This window comes from Agelaius tricolor, unplaced genomic scaffold (assembly GCF_023055355.1).
Source record: "Agelaius tricolor isolate 1412-34295 unplaced genomic scaffold, bAgeTri1.0.p SCAF_10, whole genome shotgun sequence".
Classification (NCBI taxonomy): Eukaryota; Metazoa; Chordata; class Aves; order Passeriformes; family Icteridae; genus Agelaius; species Agelaius tricolor.
The window spans coordinates 36218086-36235850 of record NW_027269270.1 but is presented as its reverse complement, the minus strand read 5'-3'; the positions used below and the strand labels follow the sequence as shown (position 1 = coordinate 36235850).

Here is a 17765-nt window from a genome sequence, read left to right as displayed (position 1 = left end):
ACAGTAAAATTGACCTGGGAGAAACAAAGTCTATTCAGAACAGAACCACGAGTAGTAAGGGTTTTATAACATCAGTTTTTCTTGTTGACTAGTGACAATAAATATTGAGAAAATACAGTGTCATGATAGATCAGAAGCTCTAATTCAAATCTGAAATACATGATTTTCTTTCAATCTCATAGGAAGAGAGGTATGTTTATGCTACAGCCATAATCCATCATTTCACCCTTTCTCATGTGTTCCAAGGCTTAGAATCATTCATGCCAAGAAAACTGGTAAAAGAGATGCTGCGGGGAGTGGGGACGGAGGCGAGGAACCCCATTCCTTGGAGACGCCCACGCCCGGCCGCAAGCGCCGGCGGAAGGGAGGGGACAGTGACTACGACGATGATGATGATGATGACAGTGATGACCAGGCAGATGAAGATGATGAGGATGAAGAGGACAAAGATGATAAAAAAGGAAAAAAGGCAGAAGTTTGTGAGGATGAGGTGGGGAATTGTCAGTATAGTGAAACTTTATTTGCAAATATGCTAAAACTTGTTTTCCTTCTGTTTTTCTGTAATATGGCACTGTTTCCCAAAAATGTTGCCATAAAAAGGAGGGAAGAATAACTTACTTCCAGTGTTTTGAAATTTTTATTAGTTTTTATTATTTTGTTAACAATGTAAAAATGTAAAAAATGAACAACGCAGTTGCCTTTAACATTCTCTGTTTTGAAGCTTGAGTGATCTTCTTGTGCATTTTTTTCACAACTTCCCCCACATGATTACTGCCTGACTTGATTTGATCACAAGATGATAAATTTTATTTATCAGTGTCAGATATAATACAGGAAGTATCAATGAAAGATTTTTACCTTGTTGAGCTGGTTTTTAATGGAAATGCACAGGCTTCCACTGGATGGAACCTGATACAAGGCACAAGCAATAGAAAATACTACGTTTTAAAGCACTTGATGCAGCACTGGGTATTTTCTGTTTGCCAGAAAATGATCCATTCATACAAGGTTCGAAGATTTTTAAGACTGCTTGAACAATGCATGTATCCAACATATGTGAACTCAGAGGTTTGCATACACCCTTAATTAGAAACCCAGCTAATTTCTAGTGTAGGAATAGCCCTTAGTGCTGCTATTGTGGATTTATTTCAAGTACTAGAACTTGTATGAATTTAAGAGACTACCTTAGAAGAACAGCCCAAAGTATTTAAAAGTAATTCAGAATTTTTAAAAGATTAATATTTAGATTTCTAATCTCAAGTTGATCCCTCAATCCTTTTCCATCTTGTACAATCTCTTATGTTGGTGCACTGGGCATTTCATAGCCAAAATTCCAGTAACAGTACAGAAATTAATTTTCTGATCTACCAGAAATTCATCGCATTTGTATTCTATGTAGTACTTCAGACGGCATTACTCTGGTACACTTTTACGAAGCCAAGAAATACAAGACTGGTATCTTATGGTGGAGATAATTTTGGCCATATTCTTTTGGAAATTTACTACTATTTCCAAAGGTTTTCTTCAACTAAATTAAAACTCTTGTCATAGAAAAGACTCTAAACAGGCAAGAAGAAGGCAACCACAGACTTAAATCATGAACTCATTCCTCTTAAAAAATCAGCAAGATTGATGCTGTAACTTTTATAGCAGAGTTATAATTTCAATGTCTACAATTTCATGTAGACATTGAAATAAAATGCAAATGTGGACTGACCAAAGATTTACTGATAGGATTTTAAGGGACGCCATTATTTCATGCATGAGAAACACTTAAAATTATTTTGACTATCTAAAAAGCTTCATAGAAACTAAGATTAAATTCTATAGTATTGTGTCATGCACAAACTGAGTTACTTCCAGTTTTCAGCAAACATGAGCTTTCTCCTTTGTCCATGTCTGGGTGGTTTCAAAATATTCAAGGTGTATCCTCTTTTCAATTGTGTTGTTGCTAGTGAAATATATTGCACAAGCACACAATTTGAACTTATTTTTTTCTTTAGTATTTTCCTCTCATTTTCTGTTACATCTTTTTTCTGTAATAATGATAAGACATAGTGGTATGATTTTATCCTGTAATAAATATGGTGTGACAGTATATTTGGTGATTATAGGATGATGGGGATCAGACAGCAAGTGTTGAAGAATTAGAGAAGCAGATTGAAAAACTGACAAAGGTGAGAGACCATTACTCTTTTTTCTACTACAAATGTGATCACTGGGTGTTATGAGTTAGTATATTAAACATAAATTTCAATGCTCCAAGTTAATATAAATTGAAATAAGTATCTACTCTTGTTTTGTGAAACTATGAATAACGCTCCAATTCGTGACACCTGAACTGTGAGTTTTGTCCGGTGGCACTAAGTAGACGTCACTCAAAAGGCAGTTAATAGTAATAGTTGATAATATATTTGCACTTCAGAGAATAATGTAATTTTTATCCAGATCTACTTCACATATTCCTGTTTGTTGATCTTAGAAAGTGATGACAAATTTTGTATGTGAGAAGCAATGGCTTCACTTATACAATGGATTGTTGTTCTCATGCCCTTCTTTTCATGCTGATTTCTGCCGTTGTGCTCCAAGCCAGTACAGAACTGTCTGGGCTTCACATTTTGAAAGAAGCAGCAATAGAATTGGAAGGGCAGTGTAAATGAGAAAGTTATAATACTGTATTTAGGGGTACTCATGACCCATATTTTTATTGTTCCTATTTGTCATTTAAGACTTCATGTGTTGTTCCTATTTGTCATTTAAGACTTCATGTGTTGTTCCTATTTGTCATTTAAGACTTCATGTGTTGTTTCTCTCATGTTCCAAATTGCAGTAAATTAGCAGTCCAGGATTCCACCTGACTCCCATCAGTGTCAATTTAGCAGAGCAAGAACTGAATAAACTAACTGAAGTTCTTGTTGGCCCCCCCTAAAGAGCTGTGTTATGTTCAAAGACAGAGTTTATTTTTGTGTATTGTTGTTGTCATTCTTTTATGAACAGTTAAAATATCTCAGTAGTCTCCCATAAATAGTTGCATTATCATCTGTCTTCGGGGCTCTGTTTACCACTTGCTGATGCTGTGTAATTATTAGGATTTCAGCTGTTCTTGTGCAGTGATTTTTTTTTTTAATCCACTGCTTTTTGAGAGTCAGGGATAAAAAGACAAGGTGCACCATTGCAGTGTGTTTTTAGAGGATAAACCTGGGCTGAGCCAGGGAGTGCTTTAATGGATTTTTTTAAAAGGAAGTTTTGTAAGTAAAATCATCAAGGCAGCGATTGCAAGTAGAATATCACACAGATACACACAGACACACCACTATCCCGAGTCTCTGAGGGCCTCCTTGTCTGACCCTTGAACTTCTGTTCAGTCTGGCAGCCAGATGTTTTCTGTAATAATGAGATTTTTTTTTTCCCTGCCCACCGATTTATAATGCTCTCCCTTTTTTAAATAGCAACAAAGCCAGTACAGAAAGAAGTTATTTGAAGCTTCCCACTGTTTGCGTTCAATGATGTTTGGTCAGGACCGTTACAGGCGCCGGTACTGGATCCTGCCCCAGTGTGGTGGTATTTTTGTAGAAGGCATGGAAAGTGGTGAAGGTAAGAGCAATAAAGGAATGGTGGCACACACAGGCATACAAGGCCAAGACATGCTGCCCATCTCTGGAGGCGCTGGCTTTGTGCAGCAAGGTCTTCACCCTCAGCCAGATGCCCTCAGGCTGCTGTCAATAGAACTCACCCCTTATGTGGTTCTCTGGTATCTCTTTCTGGTTATGAAAGATCAGGTAGTACAAAATAAGGATTGGTATTTTGGAAGTTTTCAGTTGTTATACTTCTACCTGTTATGCTTTTACCTACCTGCAAAGTTTCTTGATTCTGAACTATTTCACCTTTCCCTATGGCAATGATCTCTGTGTATGAAAATCAGGAGGACCATAGAATGCAGAAAAAATTTTCATCCTCAGATTTTCTGCAAATGCACAGACTCTTCTGTGCATGAAAATAGGATAGATGTCTGCAAAAATATGACAATTACTTTCATGAAGTGAAGTACCTTGTTTTCTAATAAGCCACATGATTTAGTGTCTGTATTTTACCAATTGATGTTTCTTTAGCCAGCAATCGCTGAAATCACTTTGCTAAAACTAAAATGTAATTTTGGGCTTGTGACAGTTGTATGTTAACTGTGGTTGAATTTTTCACACACTTTTAATTGGATATATGCAGAAATTTTGTATTAACCTGACTTTTTTGTTGGTATTAGAATTTTTAAACATAAACCTTCATTTTGGCCACAGAGAAATCCTTCCTAATTTTCATATAGGTGAACCAAAACCTCATTTCTCTCACATTTTTTCCTTTAAAAAATAACAAGAAAAAGATCTGATGCACATCAGAATTGAATGATCTCATGAGAATTACATCATTCTAGAGAGCTGTTTAATTAACTGTAACAGTACAGCATAGTAGGAAATTTGAGCCTGGTTTGTGGTCCAAAAATAAGCCCTAGAACTTCTCCTAAATGTAATCATGATCAAGTTCTCTTTCTAAAATGGGTAGCATAAAAAGTGCTCTCCCCTCTGTCTCTTGCTCCACATTAAGTTATGCTCTGTGTTAGGAGAGTTTTGCACAAGTAGCTGCATACAGAATGTGCTGCTTGCATTTCTTTGGTTTGCCATATTTCATTATATTTTAACCTGATGAATTCCCAAACACTTTGGAAATGATACACAAAGAAGATAGTTTACATATACTTACCTGTCTTAAAATAGTAAAAAAACACACACAAACCAACCCACACAAAGTTTTAGCCAAGAGCTGTAGGCCAAACCTGTTTTTTAATGTTGTCTTAATGAAAGTTTAATCTCCCTGAAAAGGAAAGCAGAGGTATTCTTATATTCTCACCTACCTGCTTTTCCCCTCAGCTCTTAGTTTGGCCTCTTTATGTAAATTCTACACTTTATCTATTTCTAATTCTGTAACCCTAACCCTTGGAAATAGGAGACATAAAGTCTTGAATGGTCTGTCCATTTAAACAAAACTTCTCTATCCCTTTTGTGTAGTCATTTTCATGTTTATGCTGATACCTAAATTGTTTATATCTTGATACAGACCATAACTATGAACACATATTGGAGTTCTAATAGGAGGGGATGTAACTTCTTGGTAGAAATTACCGTTTTTCAGAAGCAAGTAAATATTTGTAGATGCGCTTGCCATGAACTGAAAGCTGTGTGCTTATTTGTGATTATGTTATCTGATGAACATAAAATAAGGAGTTGGATTTTCTACCTCCTTCCCCTTAAGCTAACAGTTCTCTATTTAAAAGCATTTTATACTTTTAAAGACCTTTTGTCTGAATTAGCAGTCAGTATAAGGGTAGAAGAGAAACAGTTAAGAAAGACTAGTAGTGCAGAGAAAAAAAAAGTCTTTTCCTTTCATAAAAGCTAGATTTTCAGATCTTTTGCACCTCCTATGTTTGAAGAAACTTTTTTTTTTTTAAATCAGCTTCTGCTTGCTGTACTTTAAATTGATTAGATATTAGCTGTCTGCTTAGTTGTGTGGAGTTCCAGTCATGCTGGGTGGCTCTTGAAAGAGAATTAAACTTCATAGACTGTTGATATTGTTGCACCATTAAAGTTGTTAATGATTTGTATTGAAAGAAGTAAAATGTTTAATGTTATTTTGGTATTTGGCAAATATTTTTGTAACAGGAATTTTGGTTCTCCATTTTATAGTTGGCTGTGTGTTTATTGAAACAATCAGTTGCAAAAATAAACTTAGGGGTGAAAACATTGCACTCTCTTGATATCACCAGAGAAGCTTCTTGATGAGGCATGGAGGTTGGCAAAAATTTGTCCTGTTCACAGACTTTGCACTGGCAAACTGCTTCCGATGTAGTACTGGTTGAATCCAGTAGTGTGTTAGCCATGTTGAGGTGATTTTTCCAAGAGGTGTTTAGTAGTGTTTAAATCTGTATGCCTAGAAACTTGTTCCTTCTGCAAAGTGTGCTGTGAAGTGAGAAGGGATTTCATTAATAGCAACAACAGCAAAGACATGGGAATCTAACATGTGTTGAGCCAAAAACAAAGCTATTTTTAATTCAAACTAGGATTATAAAAAGTTCATAAAATAATTGATCTGTTACAGGTAATCTGTGTTTCTTGCACCTTTTTAGGTCTAGAAGAAATTGCAAAAGAGAAAGAGAAGTTAAAAAAGGAAGAAAGTATGCATATCAAAGAAGAAGAATTTGAATCAGAAGAAAAATTGCATTGCTTAGCTACAACTCACTGTGAGCAAAAGGAAAATCTGAAAGAAAAGGACAGCACTAACCTGTTTTTGCAAAAGCCGGGGTCATTTTCAAAATTAAGCAAACTGTTAGAGGTAGCAAAAATGCCACCTGAGTCTGATACTATGTCCCCAAAACCTAACGGCAGTGCAGCAAATGGCTGCACATTATCTTACCCAAATAACTCAAAAAACTCTCTCTGCAGTCTTCAACCCCCTGCATCACAAAGCTCCATCGAGAAGCCTGAGTCTAATAATCTTTTCAGTCCTAATGCCAGTGGGACAGGAAAGTTTTACAGTTCTCCACTAATTCCAAATGATCAGTTGTTAAAGACTCTTACTGAGAAAAGCAGGCAGTGGTTCAGCCTGTTACCACGGGTGCCCTGTGATGACACTTCAGTCACCCATGTGGACACACCAGCTACTACAGCTCCACTCACTCCTCAGTCACATCCACCATCAAACTCCCCGTCACCTGTTCCATCTCCTCTCCTGGGCTCAGCCTCTGCACAGAGTCCCATGGGATTAAGTCCTTTTGCGTTGTCACCGCTGCAGGTAAATAAATTAATTTTTTAATAGCTTGAATTTGCAGACTTTATTTGCGCAGGATGTATCTTTATACAAATCATTTCACAGACCTGCAATCATTATATCTGCATTTCTTTATTTTTTTCTATTTCTAAATGTTAGTAACTAAATAGAGAAATTTTGTAATACTAGATTATGATGTATTGAGTAAGCCAATGTATGATTTTGTACATGCATTTCAGTAATTAATTTGGCTTTTAGAGTGTCGGCTACTGGTATTAAATGAAAAGCAAGTAAATACAAACTAGTTCTTGGAAGTGTAACACACCAAACCCTACCTTTAGAGGCTATTGCTTTTTAGCATTAACAGGGCCCTAATAAGTATTACATGTCAGTGTTACATTAGTTTTTCTGAAACTAAGTGAAGTATTGAGTAAAGGCTTTCTTTGTGTTTTGAGTATTGTTTGACAAATAGCATCCTAATCATAATTCAGGTTTCTTGGTTATAGTAATGGTAGTTGTGCTTTGTAGCAGATGAAGACAGGACTACCTATAATGGGACTTCAGTTTTGTGGATGGCCTACAGGAGTTCTTACTTCAAATGTTCCATTTCCATCTCCTTTACCTGCTCTTGGATCAGGGCTGGGATTATCAGAAGTGAATGGTAACTCATTCTTGGCATCTAGTGTTCCTGCAAGTAAAAGTGAATCACCAGCACTACAAGCTGAAAAAATAGCTTCTGCCCCTTCTACAGCAGCTGAAGTAGCCAAGCCTGTAGATTATCCTAACCCAAAGCCTATACCAGAAGGTAAGTGTAATGCAACAGTAAGGTGATAATTTCTGCAGTGTCTCTATCATGTTACAATTGTTTTAATAATTTGCCTATTGATTTTCTAATCTGATCATGTGTGATCACATAAAAAAAGCACCTGCAAAGTGTTCATATGCTTGTCTTGATTTAGAAATGCAGTATGGATGGTGGAGGATTACTGATCCAGAGGACCTAAAATCTTTGCTTAAAGTGCTGCATCTCAGGGGAATAAGAGAAAAGGCCTTACAAAAGCAGATACAGAAACACATGGATTATATCACTCTGGCCTGCATCAAAAACAAGGACGGTATGTAGTTGATATTTATGTTACACATGGTGTTGGGGCACCAGACAACAGACATAGAACTCTCCTGGGGTATGTTTAGCAGGAGAATTAAAGTAATGGTTGGAGAAAAAAGTTAAAGGTCTCCCCATCTGTAGCTGCATTTTCACCAACCCTGTTCTGGAAACTTACTGTATTAGAGAAATGCCATGTAATGTAAATAGTTTGCGTGATATAAGTAACCTTCTTAAGCTTTGGTAACCTTCTGAAGCTCTTTCCATCTCCTTAACACTTGGCCTCTCCTTCCCCTTCTTGCCCTTAAATTGAAAGTTTGAAAGCATACAGAATTTGTTGTTCATATTGGGTATTTTAAGAATAGTATACTTTCACAACAGTTTTTCAGCATTTGACTGGAGTGACGGGTAAATCAGCTTGAATTAACCAGTGCAGTTGTAATGTTAATTAAAATAATAAAAATGTGATTCTCAAATACAGTTGCAATTATTGATATCAATGAAAATGAAGATAACCAGGTAACTCGGGATGTTGTGGAAAACTGGTCAGTAGAAGAGCAAGCTATGGAGATGGATCTTGCTGTTCTTCAGCAGGTGGAAGATCTAGAGAGGAGAGTTGCATCAGCTAGTTTACAAGTTAAGGTAAAACCAACTTTCAGTAAAATGTCTCTTTAAAATAAGTGGTATGAATTTAAAGCAGATAGCAGTCTTTGTGTATTGGTAAGTGCCTTCTTATTCCATCCTAATTGCCTACAAATGAAATAAATACACTGTGCAGTATCATGGAGATTTGTGTTTGAAACATTTTATTGCAGTTCAGTCTTCAGCTGAAGATGTTCAGAATGGCAGTTCCGGGAGAATGTTCTCCTACAGTGCAGTTCCATGTACATTTTGTTAACCTTCTCTGAATGCAAAGACCATATTTCACAGAGACTGTTTAACTCTTGGGGGGTTGCCACAGTTCTGCCTGGTTTGTGTGATTTTTGCTGTTAATGCTTTCAGAAATATCTACAAGTACATGAGAATAATTTGCTTGAGTATTGTAGAGCCATGGAGAACATGTAATGGTTATGAGTGTGATAGAGTTAAGAATTCTCTGGATTTTGGAATTTTTCCAAGGTGGGTGTAAGGTTATCAAATTGCATATGTTTGGCTATAGTACAGGTGTAGTGTACTATGGGATCTAGTGTTTGGGATCTAGTTTTTGGCATGAGATGGATGTTAATTTCCTGTGTCCTGATACTGCCTCCTGAGCCTGATGAACAGGTAGACCTGTTCTGATGTTTCAGCCAAGAGAACAGGATACTTCACAAGGGGATAAAAATGCAGACTGTTGCAGAAAGGTCCCTTCAGAAAGTCCAGTAATGCTTGTGTTTCTTGATTAATTATTTTAGTTTTCTGGATATTTTGGAAAATGTCTCTACAGATGGATTACAAGTAACCAAGATCTACTGGAAACAGCGCTTCAATTACTTAGTTTGATTCCATAAAACAGTTCCTCTGATTACACACTGAGTTAACAGCAACCAATAAATGCCCAAACCTTTCTATTGACATAGGGTTGGCTGTGTCCTGAACCTGCATCAGAGAGAGACGACTTGGTATATCGTGAACATAAGTCAGTTACTAGATTGCACAAGAAGCACGATGGAGATTGTGCTGGAGGCGGAGAAGGCAGTGCCAGCTCTCTAGAGCGGAGGAGTGACAACCCTCTAGATATAGCTGTAACCAGGCTCGCTGACTTGGAGCGGAACATAGAGCGAAGGTATCTGAAGAGCCCCTTAAGTACCACCATTCAGATCAAACTGGATAATGTGGGCACAGTTACTGTCCCTGCTCCTGCACCATCTATTAGTGGTGATGGTGACGGGTAGGTTATTGAGATTAACTTGAAAAATTATTGTGCTTCTTTGCTAATTGGAGCCTATTTTCTTATTGCCTGTTATCTATGTACTTTCTTGTATGTCTGTGATCCATACGGATCATCTTATTCTGCATGGTGCTTTGTAAAGAATTTTTTGTTATGTTTGTTAATATTCTTGCAAAGTTATCTTACATTTAACTGGTTGTGACTAAGCTTTGAGGCACGTAGCCACAGTCTGTGCACTACATCAAATTTAGTTGCTTAAACCTTATACTTATTGGCTGTGTATGTTTTGTCATTGCTTGGCTTTCGGTGTGATAATGATTGTCTCACATTTAAACATGAACAAACACAGGCGTGACCTACTTAATTTGCTTGTATTTTAATGCAGAGCTGAAGAGGATATTGCTCCAGGGCTAAGGGTGTGGAGAAGGGCATTGTCAGAAGCACGCAGTGCTGCCCAGGTAGCTCTGTGCATTCAGCAGTTACAGAAATCAATAGCATGGGAAAAATCCATTATGAAAGTTGTAAGTATCTAAACTGTGTTTGCTATATCCTGTGTTCCAACTTCAGACATTTTAAGTTAATGTATTTCTTATTACTTCACATAAAACCTCACAAAGTTAAACTGTACATTGTGCACAGATGAATAAGCCTAATGGAAAAGATTGTCCCTTGATTGCCAAATTCAGCATCCTGAACTTGCTAAGATAGAAAGCTCTTGTAAATGGTTACATTATTTAAGATGGTAATTATTCTTTGATGATGACATAGAGGTAAAAGTCATCTTGCTCCATCTGATGAAATATACTCGTTCTAATGGAGTGTTTCTAACCTCACCCGTGACACAAGTTTTATGGAGGTTCAACATCATATATCCTTCATTAAGGATTTCATTTTTCAGAAAGTTGAGATGCTCCAAATATGCAGCTTCTTTGCATGCAGAGTTCTCACAACTGAACATACAAATTAGTGTGTGAAGAGACAAGCCGAAATACCTGTTTCCATGTACACTCAGCAGGTCAATCTGTGTCAACTACATATATAAAAAAAGCACACGAAGGGGATATGTCAAAATTTCAAGGACCTCTGAACCTCAAATTCCTGAGCACAAAACTTATTACTACAGCAGTAGTGACTATGATGTGATCAAGTATGATCAGTGTTGTGTAGAGGGTGGCAAAAGTGATTCTTCCATTTGTGGTCCTTTTCCTAATTTTTTAATTTCTGTCACTCCTATATAAATTCTAATTACATCTGGACAATTAAAGGATGATTTAAATAAAGGCTGTAATGTCAGGCTGTACTTTTGAGTTTATATAGCTGTTAGCTTTAAGCAATAGCTTTAGTGCAAAACGCTTATGAATTTGGTAGGAGCACCTGAAAAGGCATTGAAACGTTTCAACATGAAGTAATATATTATTCAGAAAAAAACGTATCCCTCTCAATTTCATTTAAATATTCTTTGCATTTAATTACAACACAGTTGGTTAGAGCAGGGTGCTCATAACACCACGGTCACTGATTCAGTCCCTGTATGGGCCATTCACTGAAGAGGTGGACTTGATGATCCTCATGCATTCCTTTCAACTCAGAGTATTCTGTGATACCAATAAACATTCTGCTGTATGTTTAAACATACTGGTGTATGTTTAATATGTTTAATCATGTATTTGGTGAAAATATTTGAAGATTTTTTAAGTTCGTGAAAAATATGTCTAAAAAGAAGGTAATTAGCAAAATCACACAATGCATTTAAGAAAATTGGCAGTCCTTTAGATACTTGTAAGTTAGTGTGAATTTTAGGAAGTGCTGGGATCATTTGTTTTGCTTTACTGCATTTGTTCATGGTTGCCCTTAGGTAAGATCCTACCAATTATTATGTGGGAATGCCCTTGTAAAGTATAAATTGTCTTTATTAAATAACAATGTTCATACACAGTATGGGCATAAATGAAGAGAAGATTTCTGAGATAGTATGTTTGGGCCAAGAGGTTTTGATAGGTGTACCTTTACTTCTCACTGACATTAATGAATTATAAAAAGTGCTCATCTTTTTTTGTGCTCTAGAGACACTGGTCTTATAATAAATAAATTGCTTTTCCAAGATGTTCCCCAAATGTAGCCTTTAATTTAGTTCCTTACATACTCCACATATTCTTCTATGGATATGAGCATTAGCAGATTCTGACTGAAGTAAAATGAAAGTATTTTTGAGAGTGAATTTACATGTTTGAAGGAGAAGGGTAATTTAGGTACCATTTATGTGTTTCAAATTTTAAAAATTGAATTAAACCCATTTTTCATCAATTACAGTACTGCCAAATTTGTCGAAAGGGAGATAATGAGGAACTGCTTCTCCTTTGTGATGGCTGTGATAAAGGCTGTCACACCTACTGCCACAGACCCAAGATCAGCACTATCCCAGATGGGGACTGGTTCTGTCCTGCCTGCATAGCAAAGGTAACACTCCTGTCAGGATGGAGGGGCTGGAGCAAGTGACTGGTTTATTATATGTGGTAGAGTTACAGGTCTACCAGTGCTTTTTTCAGTGAAAATAATGGTCTGTATATTTTATGGGGAGCTCTCATTAAATTATGAAATTAGTAGTTTTATTTAACTTGTATTTTAGTAGCAGTAAAGGCTACAGTTTTATTTGTTCTAAACTATTGGCTTTTAAATGGAAGTAGGTCAGAATTTTCATGCTTATTCAATGCCATATTTTTTAATTTCTTTTTTAAAATTTATTCAGTATTTGTCTTTGAAATTTCATCATTAAGTGTTGACAGACCAATGTGTCAGGTTCTGTTTCAAAAGAAAAATCAGAAAAAAACTTTGTGATTTTTTTTTTTGTATGTTTGTATCAGTCATGTAGCAATGGACTAATGTTTGTCTAAAAGTATGCCAACTTGGTTGTTAGGAGGTATTGTTGTACTAATTTGAATGCCAAGTGCTTTTGTATTGTCACAAGCTGAGAGTCTAGGTCATGAGTACCAGGAATTTCTGCAGCCTTATTTGTCTTCAGAGAAGAGCAAAAAGTGAATTATCTCTAATATGAAATATTTAATTTGTTTTGGTGCTTCTGTTTCTGATCTTCATTATTGTCTATCAGTGATAACAGAGGTTTCTGTAATTTCTAGGTTATTACTTATTTCAGTTGTCTCTATTGTAGGCAAGTGGTCAAACTCTAAAGATAAAAAAACTTCAAATTAAAGGTAAAAAAAGTAATGAACAAAAGAGAAGCAGGAAATTAGCAGGGGAAACAGAGGATGAAGACTCTGCAACTACAAGCGTTGCCTTAAAAAGAGGAAAAACAGACCCTAAAAAAAGAAAAATGGATGAAAATGTTTGTGTAAGCCAGTTAAAGCAAGAAACTTGCACTGCTGTTAAAAAACCTAAGAGAGATGGAGACTCCAAGGACCTGGCTATATGCAGGTAAAGTGTCAGATGCTAAATTTAGGGGTAAGTCTTACTGAAACAAGCAGTACTTGACCCTTTTTCTCTCTGTTCTGGGAAACAGGAATGTTGTTCTTTGACAAATGTACTATACACGTTGTGTGTGTGTGTGTGTGTATGTATGTATTTATACCTACACACGTGTGTCTTCTGGGAGAAGAGTAAAGCCCAGCCCCAGCAGCACTGACACCTTTCTCAAGGGTATCAAAGACAATGTCTGCTTCGTCCAGACGGGCACACCTGAACCATCTGCTGTGGCAGCGTTGCTGCTCGGTCAGAAGGGAGGGACATTGTTCAGCCTTGTCACAGTCCTGGAAAGTCCGTTTCAGCAGCTGGTTTGCAAGTGGTTTACACTGAGGATCGTAGTTGCAGGACCATGTTTTCTTTTGGAATGTTGATCATTAGAATTTCATCTCACATAGGTTGCCTGGAGAGAACTTAATGCTGTATTAGTTACTTAGTTGTCTGTCTCTATGTACATTGTTCTCAGCCTTCAACAGGGTGCAGAGTAAAGTTTTCCTTTTGTAAAATGAATAGTTTGGCAGTTCATAGGAATTCATGTAATAGTGAAAACACTGTGAATGTATGAATAAAATATAAAAATACTGATTCGAAACCTTATCTTATTTAGTATGATTCTCTCAGAATTGGAAACTCATGAAGATGCCTGGCCTTTCTTACTTCCTGTAAACTTGAAACTTGTTCCTGGTTATAAGAAAGTTATTAAAAAACCTATGGACTTTTCTACCATTAGAGACAAGCTAAGTAGTGGACAGTAAGTAAACCTATTGTAAATTGTACTTTACATTTTAAAAATATTTAAACACTGAAATACAATACATGTTTAAAATTAGCCAAACTATATTGTTCTGCTCTGACACATCTGCGATTATGTTTACAGTCAAAATAAAAATTCTTCATTGTATGCTTTTATCTTTGCCATATCCAAGTGAAATAGCATGTTGGATAGGAGAATGTGTGGAACTGGCTGAAAAACAATAAAACTTACCAGGTCAAATGCACCAAAACAATCAAAAGGAACCTTTTTTCATGGAGACACCTTAGTGTTATTGCGTGTCAGAGAGAACCAGCTGTGTAGGCTTTAAGCTTCTGGAGTCGCTGTAAATGATGTGGCTGTAGAGTGAAATGCCAGCTCTGTTGTAGGTAACGCTCCTGTAATGGTGGTTAATCATTTTATAGTCCTAAAATTAAACTGCATGGATTCTTAAAAGAGAAGACCACACTTCCATGCCTCTGTGTGCCTACCTTCCCTCCTTGTTAGAATCCCTATGCTCTAATGGATCTGTGAAGATGGACCCTGTGCAGTGTCTGTTTGCTCCACCAGCAACTTCCCTAGGATAGCACAAGGAGCTTTTTAACCTCTTCAGACTTTTTCTCCCATGAATATGAGGTTTAAATGCTCCCCATGTGCTCATATCACTAGACTTGTAACTTCTATTATTTTTAATAGTTCCTATGAATATTAGAACACTCTTTGGGCCATTCAGGGGTATATTCAGGATAATAAAAAGAATTAGCAAAGATAGTGATCACAAGATTATTTGGGCAGCCTTTTTTTGCACACATTTGTTGCTCATTTAGATAAATTAAGCTCTATTCAACATTTTGAAAGGACCCTGAATGCAAGAATAGATGCATAAATGAAAAACAGCCATAGCATTTTAGCTAGAAAGCTGTTGAAGAGAGGGAGGAATTAATTTTCTAGAAGTTTATTTTCGAGTACAGGCATGAAATTCTACCTTACAAAACTTGTGAGGAAAATAACAAAACAGTGACAAGAGAGTATTTCCTTTCACTGATGTTCATTTTCTTGTTAGAAATTCTAATTTAAATTCTAACTTAAATATTTTCTCATTTAGTTGAAATACTTTTCCTCTGTGATTCCCTGTGTTCCAAAAATCATTCACTTTTTTCTTCTTTTTAGGTACCCTAATCTTGAAGCATTTTCGCTGGATGTCAGGCTTGTTTTTGACAACTGTGAAACTTTCAATGAAGATGATTCTGACATAGGCAGGGCTGGCCATAACATGAGGAAATATTTTGAAAAAAAATGGACAGAGATTTTCAAAGTGAGCTGAAGCTACTAGGACTCTTTTTTTCTTTTCTTTTTTTTTTCCTTCTTTCAAATGAGGACTGATAAGACCAGCAATGTGAACTATATTTACATGGAAGTGCAAGGCACATACGTAACTAATTTTTTCCTTCAAAATATCACGGAGTTGTGATACTAATTTTAAAGGCTTCACTCCTACAGCAACCATGGCCCCTTGGTTATTGGTTTGTGTGTTTTAACAAACTAATTTAGGTAGAACAGGGAAGCACACCCAAAGAATTTCAAAGAAAGGGGTGTTATAGTGCAATAGCAATTTATCAAAACGCACTGAATATTCAACCACCAGAGCTCTACTTGGGGAAATGGTTCTCTTTTCCCTTTCAATAAATATCTATTTTTCATTTTTTTTACTTTGTAGTTTATTTTTTAGTGAATGTATTTAATTTTATGAATTATTTATGATTATACAGCATTCAGAATCTTCGTTTTCTGTGAAAAGGAAGAACTAGAAAATTGCTTTAAATATTGAAAATACAACAAGGAATGTTTTAAAATATAAAACAAAGCCAAGTAAAACTGTTTACACTGATGTGCTGTGAAGGCACTAAAAATTAAACTTTACTGTAGAGTTACAAGTACATTTATATATATGTTGCTGCATCACTTGTGTAGTTAAATTGTATTTCAAGACAGTGAAGAAAAATTGAGACATGTATATACTGTTCATTATTGTTTATATTAAGTCTTGTTTTAAATATGTATGATGTGTACATATTGTTTGCAGACATTATTGTTTATGCCTTAGGAGGATGGTAGCATTTTATTTTAGTCTTAAGGTAATTATAGCTCTATGGCTTGTACAGTAATTATCCTCTACCAACACTGTGGAGTCTCCTTAATCTTGGTAGTGCCTGCCTTTAAAACAGGGTGTAGGGGATATTAGTTTTCCATTTTTTCTATTTTGTTATATAATTTCAAGCCCCCACGGCCTCAAATCCAAGTATAATCATTATTTGTATCCATGTGGAAGAAAATTGTGACAATTTCCTACGCACACAGTATTTTTTCATAGAAACATTTCCTCCATTTGCCTTGTCACAGAATAACAAAAGAAGACATTTGTAACCACTGTGTTTTATCTACTGTGTGTTGTGGTGGCCTGTTGGGGCAGATAGATCGGAATTTTTTTTGTACTAATGTAAGAGTACTTGAAGTTTTATTTAAAAGAAATGTTGTGGAAAGGTAGCATTCTTTTTCTTTTCCCTTTTTAGGAGTGTTATTTTTCACTAGTATGTGTGGCACGGATACAATAAAAGACTGTTTTGCAAACCAGATTTTCTTGACAATTTTAATACTTCAGGTCCTATGTACACAGGTTTTTTGGTTTGGGGTATTTTTTAGATAATATCTTGGGAGTCTTGCATTTAACATTGAGTTCTTTTTATGATGCATCTAATTCTCTTGGGCTTTTAATAGTAGTTCATAAGGAAGCAATTGCCAAGCAGTCAGAGAAGTTCCCTGCCTGTAAATAAGGGAGGTGTGCAAGGTTGAGATCGCTGTCCTCACAGACATGGACGTGCACGTGTTTGGTCACGTTCCTGACAACCGCTGTCCTCGTAAGGTTCTGTCCCTTCTTTGGCCTGTAGAAGGGCATTAATCATAATTCCTGCTCTGACTGAAGAAAATACAGAAATTACAAACAGATATTGTGGAACTGCAATATCTGTAGTTCTCTCAAAATAATGCTGGGGTGTTGGTTTTTGCTTTTAAACTAGGTCTGCCGTGTTTGAGTCTTAGTGCCTATTTTTTAATTAATGCTTCCATTGCTCTCCCCAGAATATCTTGTTCAGTAATATTTTCCTTTATTACAAAGTTCTGTTAGAATAATCTTTATTACTTTAAATAAAAAAAAGCACATTTGGGTGTCAGACAGTCTTGCATGCTAACGTGTCTTTCCACACTGACTGCTCTGTGCCTTTCCTTTTCATGACCTTTCTGAAGATTTCAGTAAAGAGGTTTGCTGACATGTACCAGCGATGTGAAGATTAATCAATGTTTTGAATTTATGATGGTAAGCTTGTAAGAAGATGTTATAAATATGCTTAGGTAATTGAGAAATCTAGTTCTTCAATGATTTTTTTCAGATTTTGTGCTGGTTTATGCTTTCTTTGCAAAACTAGACCTGTTAGTTTTCTGAAATATCAGACAGGTCACTAGCTACACTACATATAATACCTATAGTACAAGTTGCTTTTTTTTCAGTTTGTATCCCAAGTCAGCTGAACAGCCGGGAAGGTGGCAACATCTACTACTAGAGTGATGACAGTGAGACAAGCATCTCCTCTAACTTGACATGGCCAGCGTATCACTTTCCTTGCTAACAGCCAGTGTCTTCATTTCTCTTGCAGTAAAATTAAATTTACAGGAAATACAATATTTGAATAGCCAGCTTG

The 17765-nt window shown here is 36.2% G+C and overlaps 1 protein-coding gene across 14 annotated transcripts in view; it reads left to right on the top strand.

Annotated features, from left to right (window-relative positions):
- BAZ2B (bromodomain adjacent to zinc finger domain 2B) overlaps window positions 1–16646 on the top strand; it is a 112021-nt gene extending 95375 nt beyond the window's left edge. For 9 of the 14 annotated variants that reach the window (XM_071435565.1, XM_071435557.1, XM_071435572.1 and 6 more), the window contains 13 exons: window positions 247–490; window positions 2115–2177; window positions 3450–3594; window positions 6173–6837; window positions 7342–7618; window positions 7773–7928; window positions 8400–8560; window positions 9478–9788; window positions 10174–10309; window positions 12099–12245; window positions 12955–13217; window positions 13870–14013; window positions 15184–16646. In XM_071435565.1, the coding sequence (XP_071291666.1) occupies window positions 247–490; window positions 2115–2177; window positions 3450–3594; window positions 6173–6837; window positions 7342–7618; window positions 7773–7928; window positions 8400–8560; window positions 9478–9788; window positions 10174–10309; window positions 12099–12245; window positions 12955–13217; window positions 13870–14013; window positions 15184–15337 (2866 nt within the window). In that variant the 3' untranslated portion in view covers window positions 15338–16646. The remainder of the gene's footprint in view (window positions 1–246; window positions 491–2114; window positions 2178–3449; window positions 3595–6172; window positions 6838–7341; window positions 7619–7772; window positions 7929–8399; window positions 8561–9477; window positions 9789–10173; window positions 10310–12098; window positions 12246–12954; window positions 13218–13869; window positions 14014–15183) is intronic. The other 5 variants (XM_071435571.1, XM_071435570.1, XM_071435564.1 and 2 more) reach the window with 3 other exon arrangements.
- Window positions 16647–17765: the final 1119 nt, after the last annotated feature.